The 7455-nt window shown below is 48.2% G+C and overlaps 1 protein-coding gene across 1 annotated transcript; it reads right to left on the bottom strand.

Annotated features, from left to right (window-relative positions):
• Positions 1-5060: 5060 nt before the first annotated feature.
• On the bottom strand, positions 5061-7455 carry Prss51 (serine protease 51). The gene is made up of 4 exons (XM_052734249.1): positions 7436-7455; positions 6443-6702; positions 5528-5670; positions 5061-5357 (listed from the first exon to the last, which is right to left on the bottom strand). Exons 1-4 carry the CDS (start codon positions 7453-7455, stop codon positions 5061-5063), a joined length of 720 nt encoding a protein of 239 aa, XP_052590209.1.

Below are 7455 nucleotides of genomic sequence, written 5' to 3' on the forward strand. Positions count from 1 at the left end.
ACCTCACTTAACTCTAAATGTCTTCCTTCATGGCTCCACCTCCCAAACACAGTGGGTTAGGAACAGACACCTTGTTCAGAATGTATCCACAGCCCTGCTGTGGTAATGCTCGTGGTCGTCTGTAAATCAGAGAGGGGAGGGGGATTCAGAGCATAGGGCAGAGAACTTGGGGCAGATGCAGAGGCTGATGGGGGTGGGTTATTAGGTATGGCTGAAGGCGTGTTGCAGGGTGACATTCACCTTGCTTTGCCTCCGTGGGAATGGGGCAAGGTTTGAAATCAGGTGAAAGTCCAGGTTTCGTTGTTGTGATTTACATTATACTCTCAGCTACTCTGCTGAAAACCCTGGGGTTCTGCTGAAGGCAGCCTCAAAGCTCCCCCTAAGCAGATCCCCAGCTACCCATAAGAGAAGGGGTCAGGAAGGGACAGGGGCTGTAGTCTCCCAAGGCTCCTATCCCTACATAGAGGACAGGCTCTCCCAATCTCTGGCTACCCAGAGGGCTCTGCTCTTGTGACTCTAGGGAGCAAAGACCCTGCTCAGAAGCTCTAGGAGCTGTGTGTCCTTGTGAGGTCTGTGCTCCGAACTGTAGGCCAAGAACCTGGGGAGCCCGGTCAGAGGAGGACATGGCCTGTGGGCTTGTGTCAGCCCATCACAGCCCTCTGTGACCTAGTTTAAGTCTTGGTGGCATCTGCTGCCCAGGCAGGAAACTCGTCAACACACGTGGGGGAGGAGAGCCGAGCTATTTGGGGCAGGAGACTGATTAGGAAACAGACATGACTCCCTGTGGAGTACAGCCCTGCCTTTTTCCCTTTTGGATTTCAGCTCTGTCCCGATTCTTTCTTGTTTGAGACCAGTTGGATTACCGTGTGTAGTGGTACAGAAGTCTTTAGGATAGGGGTGCGAGGTGAGGGAGGGCTCTGGCCTTGCATTTCCGTAAGGAGTTTGCCTGATGACTGTCCATCCACCTGGAGATTGCCAGAGCAGCTAAGAAAGGTGGACTAGCCTGGGGATTCAGTAACCCTTGAGCCTCTCTCGACTGTCTGTATCCCCTCCTGGCCCTTTGAGGTGGAATAAGGAGATTGATAGTTCTAAAATCAGCAAAGGCCTTGGGTTAAGAGAGTAGAGCTGAGCTTGGTTAGGGAGGCGCTGGAATTCCGTTCTGAAAACTTGAATAGAGACGTTCTGATGTTGGCGTGAACATCATGGACATTTTAGCAATTAAATGGGCTAGCCAAAGCAGTCAACCATGGGGGAAAGAGAGACTCTCTCCTCCCTAGACCCAGGGAAAGCCACAGGGGTGAAGACGGTTGGGGGATGGGCATCCATGGAAACTGGCCAGTAGCAGCACTGGGACCTTGACCTCACTTTCTGCTTTTACTTCGGTCAAGGCTTTCTGAGGGGAAGCCTAACAGCATCTGGGACAGCAGGAGGCTCAGGCCTCAGGAGGCAGCTTTCTCAGACCCAGGCAAGAGCTGCAAACAGACCTGGAGTGCGAGAGCTGGAGCATATGGGGAAATAAAAGACCAGCATCTTCTGGAACTTTCTTCTGGAGGATGAGTTGACTGCTGTGAGGCATGCAGATTGCAGGACTAATAAAGGCACCCAGTTACCTGTGATGAAGCCTCATCGGATGACTAGGGAGTGTGAACTTGCCCCTCCTGGCAACTTTCTGCCAGTTAGTTGGTCCCCACATTAGAGATTGCATTTTAACCCAGCGCCATCTCTGCCATATTAGCCAGGGAAGCTAGCCACTGAACACTGACAAACTATGTTTCTCAGATGCCCAAGATGCTTTGAAATGAAGCAGAATAAGGGACATGTCTTGGTTTCCTTTTCTACGGCTGCAATAAAATACTCTGACAAAAGCAAATTACGGGCGAAAGGGTTTGTTCTGGCTCTGAGTTTAAGGATATAACCCAGCATGGTGGGAAGTCACAGCAGCAGGAGCTGGTCATGCTCATTTACAGTTTAGAACAAAGAGTGATGAATGCATGCTGTTGCTCAGCCCCTTCTCTGCTTACACAGTCCAGGATCCCAGCCAGGGGATGGTGCCACCCACAGTGGGCAGGGCTTCCCATCTCTGTTAACACAAGATAGTCCCCTACAGCCACAGGCCCATCTCCCAGGTGATTCTAGACTCAGTTGTGTAGACAATACCAGTCATCATAAGGTGAAATCATTTTCTCAGAGCAATTGTAGGCAGGCATACAAACACCATTAGGTGGTGGCCACGAAATTTAGCCACAAACTTCAATCCTCCCTGATACTGAGGATAACTAGGAGATCATTAGCAGGAGTGGGTCTGGTGGCTCCTGTATTTGGTCGAGCCCCGGCAGGACGCTACCTCCCCTCCTCTCCACCTCTGCATGGAGCCTTTCAGTGCGTCCCAAGCCTTTACTTGTGTCCTACATTCCTTTCTGCCTGAGGCACACAGAGTGCTTCCTGTGTCCTTGACACGTTCCTAATTGATACAGACTTTGTCAGTAAAAATTCTAGAAAATAACACTTCAAAGATGAGACTGTTAGGTGTGGTTTCAGCCTGGCTTGTTTGAAGGCAACAATGACCTCATTGCTAGTGGGAGATAGATTGTGGTGGTCTGTGGTATGCTGTGCCCCTGAGCCAAGTAATGGCCTGTCATCCTTGAGCTCAGTTACCAGTGAAAGGGAACCAAGTGGCTTTGCTACAAGGCTCTGTCTGCTTCAAGGCTCTACATCATTAAACACAGTGGCAAGTTTCAAAACAAAACAAAAACCCACAAAAGGGCAATACCCCCACCATCTTGGAGTTTTAAATTCTCCATGTCAGTATGTAATCAAAGAGCTTGAGAAGCTTCTACAATTGGTTCCAAAAGAAAGTTATCCATTGTATCAAATAATAGGCCTGACTGTTTCTGAATACCAGAGCTTTCCTTGTTGTCTTATGGCTCTGCTTTCCCTTACCTTTTATTCACAGGCATTCCCTAGATGATTGGTCAAAATATCTCCCATAGTCCACCTTACTTCAGCAGTATTCCCCTGTGTTTCCTTTAACAAACTCAAGAAGAATGCCAGACAAGGAATTGATCTGAGAACCAAGTGATGGAATCCCACTCCTGGGTGGTTAATCTGCAGCCACTCCCTTAAACATGGTGTGAAGGTTAGGATTTACCTCCATCAAGTGCTCCCAAATAGTGATTCCCATTTCACATGCCACTGTTAGATCCTGACACCTTAGTAAGCCCAGATCACTTACTGCTGTGGGTGGAAGCTCTCAGTTCTTGTCTTCTCAAAGGGAAGAATTCAGTCAGGAGACACACATGGTTTAAGCAGAAATGTATTTGGCAAAACAAAAAGAAACTGGAATGGGCTGCCCTCAAGGTGGGTATCAGCACAGGGGGTCCTGCATTGTGAATGTGAAGGTTATATGAGTATTTTGAGATGGGTGGCACATTCATGAGATAGGGTAACCCTTTCTCCATCCAAAATCATGATGGACCGATCTTCCTTTTAGGGTACTTAGTGTTCCCTCATGATCCTCTTGAAAAGTTCACAAGTGGGTTAACCGCAATGAAATTGATATAATAATTAAACCAAGGTCCTTTCAGGTCACATATCTTTCCTTAATGTGAACGTATAGAAACCAGGAAAGTGCCCAGCACCATGGTTTCTTAAAAGAGCACATCCTACCTGCAGCTTCAGGGATGTTTAACCACAAAGAAGCATTTTGACCTTCAGACGACATATCTACCAAGATCTAGCTACAGTTTGCCTTGGTCATGCATATCTAAGTCCTTATTTACCTAGTACCAGGTGTATTGCTTTGTGACTTGTTAGTTCAAGGTGTGTATCTGTGTGTGTGCTTGGCTACAAGGTAGGATATATTTCTTACTGTAAGTTATAAGGTATCCCTGCACTTTGTAATCCCTGTTGTGGTCCAGTGCCTCTTCTACAGATGTTAGACTACTCATTCCCCACAATTCCTAGAAAATAGATGGACAATAGAAGATAGAATGAAGTTATATAACATTTATATATAGTATATATATATATATGAAAATGTATATATGTATCCTTACTATACATAGTATTCACAAAGTATCCAAATGAATAAATGGGCAAATAACTCCCATGTCCATATAATTGGTTGCCTCCCTTGTATCTGTGCCATATGGACTTGACCAAGAAAAGATCTAGAGATGCGACCACCATTAATTCATGGATACATGATATGACACTGGTCTTCAAACAGGGATGTGTGGCTTTCTCAGCCTAAATTCTTACCCTTTGTTTTGTGACTGGCAATAAGCTATTCTGTTTATTGTCTCTAGTAGTGGGCATGTTGGCTCTGATGTCCCTAGATTAGTTCAGTCCACTCTCACATATGATGGGTGGTGACTTTGGTCATTGGGAAGTCTTAGTCTCCATGTGCTGGAGAAGTAGATAGGCATCAGTGCCTCTGGAACAATTTGTTATCCAGAAGTATTTTTTTGGATAAACTAAAAAATGGAAGGAAAGGTGTGGTCTCCAAGTCCTGAGTCATAATCTCCCACTTTTAGCTTGCAACTGGACCAGAGAGCCCTTGCCCTACCTGCTGCACACAGAGATCTTTATGCATGTCCAGGACATGGAGGCATCTGCAGGCTAGGTTGGGAGCTCCCTGGGCACAGTGCTCGGTTGGGTGCTGGACTGACATAGTAAGACTGGTCTATGGCTGGATCTTATCATGTCCCAAGAGAGAAAGAAGCAATTCAGGACATTGGAGAAGAGACTCACAATGCAAATGGAGCCTCCTTCATAGGAAGGATGGGGTGACTTCCATGGGAGATTTTCAAAGATTTCCTGAATCATGCCCTTCTGGCCCTCCTTTGTCAGAGGACATGTTTTCCTCTGGAGTCCCCCCCAGCACATACAGCACTTCTTTCAGCATGGAGCTTGACATTCCTACATTAGAGTGTGAGGCAGGGAACTAAGTCTGTGGTTAACTCATCTGATATAGAGACCAACCCATAGTCAGCGTTCCTCAGATGCTTGTGCCAAGATAGGAGAGGACAGACGGGGCAAACGGTAAGCAGGTTCAGAGCTTAGCAATTTGATTTATCCCCGGCAAACATGGCAGCAAACAGTATTTGAGACCCCAAGCTTAGCAACATGGGGTGTCGTGAAACGCAAGTCAAGGGGCTTCTCGAGGCTTTTGAGACGGTGAGGGCTCTTCCCTCCCTTTGCGTCTCCTCCAGGATCCATGGGATAAACTGAGCCACAGACACAAACATACCGGGCCTCCCCCTGGAGCCTGAGGTTATGCCCCAGCTGAAGACACCCACTTGAAAGAGCCTCCGAGTCTCCCAGTTAGCACAGACCATGGGTGCCCCGCTGTCTCCCTGGGAATGAGAAAAGCAAGAAGCACAACCTGTGAGAGGCCCGTGGAGCCATCCAGCAGAGGATACAGAGGGATGGCTAGTGGCATGAGCAGGGGCCTCCCTCCTGGACTCCTTCAGGGAACCTAAGAATCGTGGGGTGTGGGGAGGAGGGTGTAGCGGGGGCTGAGTACCTGGCAATTGCCGTTGGTGCCTACTTCCTTCCAGGCACAAAGCATGCTCCTGGAGAGCTGAGCCACCCTCTTGGCACATGCTCGCCAGTTAATCTGCACCACCCTCAGCTTCGTCATGTGCATGTTGAAGCCTCTGGTTGAGCCTAGCAAAGTAAGGAAGCTAGCCTGAGGATGAGCGTGCGTTGGCCACAACAGTGGCCAGCCCGCACACATCAGAGCGGAGGTCCTGGAAGGTTGCAGGGCCCAGCAAGTTGGATTCACAGGTCCCCTAGGATGGATGCTTTAGTGCAAGACCCCACTCTGCCATCTAGGTGTCCCAACAAGTAGTCCTTCTGCTAATGTATATGCCCGGAGGATGCAGGCTCTCTCCAGAAGCAAGCCAGTCCCTTTGGTGAGCCCAATGGAGACACTTGGAAGAGAAGGCACATCAGGATGTGTCATCTTGTAGGGGGGAAATAACCACAGTGCTAAAGAAAATTCTGGCTTTCTCCCTGTTTGTGGTCCGTGGGTGACCAGCCTGGTGCTCTGTAGGAAAAGGAATGGAGTTGCTGGTGCTCACTGCCCCAGGGAAACCACTGGATTGATTATATCAGCAAACGGTGGACTCTATGTGAGGCTCACAGCTGTGTGAGCCACACGGTTTTTATGGGATCCATAAAAAATGACCATTGCTTTCAAGTTTTGGGATTCTTCTGTGTCCCGTGTGTTTGCAGGGAACTTTACATAATTTCATCTACATGATTCAGTTGAGGGAGGCATTGCTGTTATGCTGTGGATGGGAAAAGGTGATGATGAAGAAGGGCATGTGTGCTGCCACAAATTCAAACCCGAGTCTTCCCCATCTAAACCTCATTCTGCTCAGCAGAAGACAGCCTACAGGTGAGCTTCATACCAGCAGGAAGGCAAGGCACATACCGTGGCCGTGAGTTGATGTCCACTCAGCCATCCAGCACCGGTCCCAGGAGCTCTCCTTCTGAGGCAGGCAGATGGGTATTTTGACCTTATTAAATTGGACTGGCGTGGCGAGCAGGAGCAGGCAGAGGTCGCTGTCAAGGTGGGGCGGCTTGTAATCCTTGTGAGCAATGATCTTCTGCACTTGCTTTCTCTCCAAGTTGAAGTCGCTGAAAGTCTTGGTTCCCATGACTACAGTGATGTTCACCACTGCCATTTCTAATCTGAAGAATGGATACAAAAGCACCACAGCTGACAATGGTCGTGGCCACTTTGCATCTGCAGACACATTTCCAAGCAGTGGAACTTACCACTAAATAGTATAGAATAGTGGGTAAGCTGTGGGGTCAGGGGGGTATGCATCTAGAGACCAAGGAGGTCAGAGTCAGGGACCAGACCCAGAAGGATCTCTGAACAGGTGAACCATTAGCTCAGGAGAAGCTCCCACCAACACAAGTGCAATGTGCCCATTCAGAAAAGAGGATGTGAATGCCTCAGTGAGAGGAATCTTGGCTCTCTTATTGACTGCTACATCCCTATCTCTTAAAACTGTCCCCAGTATGTGCTCAATGCATGCACGATGAATGAATTTAATGTGTCTTAATATACAGGGGGTGGGCAGGAAAAGGAAACTTACACTGATTTTTCTCCAACACTGGTGCTGAGCTACAAGAAGCAGCCAACTTGGGATATAGTTGATGAAGTCAAGAGAGATGCTTAGGTAGGAGCAGACTTTGGTCCAAAACCACTGGGCACAGAGCCTATGGCTTCAAAAGCTTCATGTACCAACCAACCAAGTGGCTAGCCCAGACTGCATGTGTACTACATGGGACACAAATCAAGGCGATGCCCAGACACTTACAGGGTTCTTGGGAAGCAATGTGCTGCCGTCAGAACCCACCACTGATGGATGATGGAGCCTCCACACAGGTGTTTCCCAAGCATCTGGATACTCACTTGCCATGGGAATTCACCAT

The sequence above is a fragment of the Peromyscus californicus genome, unplaced genomic scaffold, assembly GCF_007827085.1.
Source record: "Peromyscus californicus insignis strain IS unplaced genomic scaffold, ASM782708v3 Scaffold_12__1_contigs__length_115047231, whole genome shotgun sequence".
Taxonomy (NCBI): Eukaryota; Metazoa; Chordata; class Mammalia; order Rodentia; family Cricetidae; genus Peromyscus; species Peromyscus californicus.

What these genes read in the sequence shown, in the direction of transcription:
- Prss51 (XM_052734249.1), bottom strand. Translation starts at nt 7,455, where the DNA reads ATGGTGAATTCCCATGGCAA. An exon ending in ATGGTGAATTCCCATGGCAA is followed by an intron (nt 6,703 to 7,435) that starts GTGAGTATCCAG and finishes TCCATTCTTCAG; the next exon opens with ATTAGAAATGGCAGTGGTGA. An exon ending in GCACCAACGGCAATTGCCAG is followed by an intron (nt 5,358 to 5,527) that starts GTACTCAGCCCC and finishes TCTCATTCCCAG; the next exon opens with GGAGACAGCGGGGCACCCAT.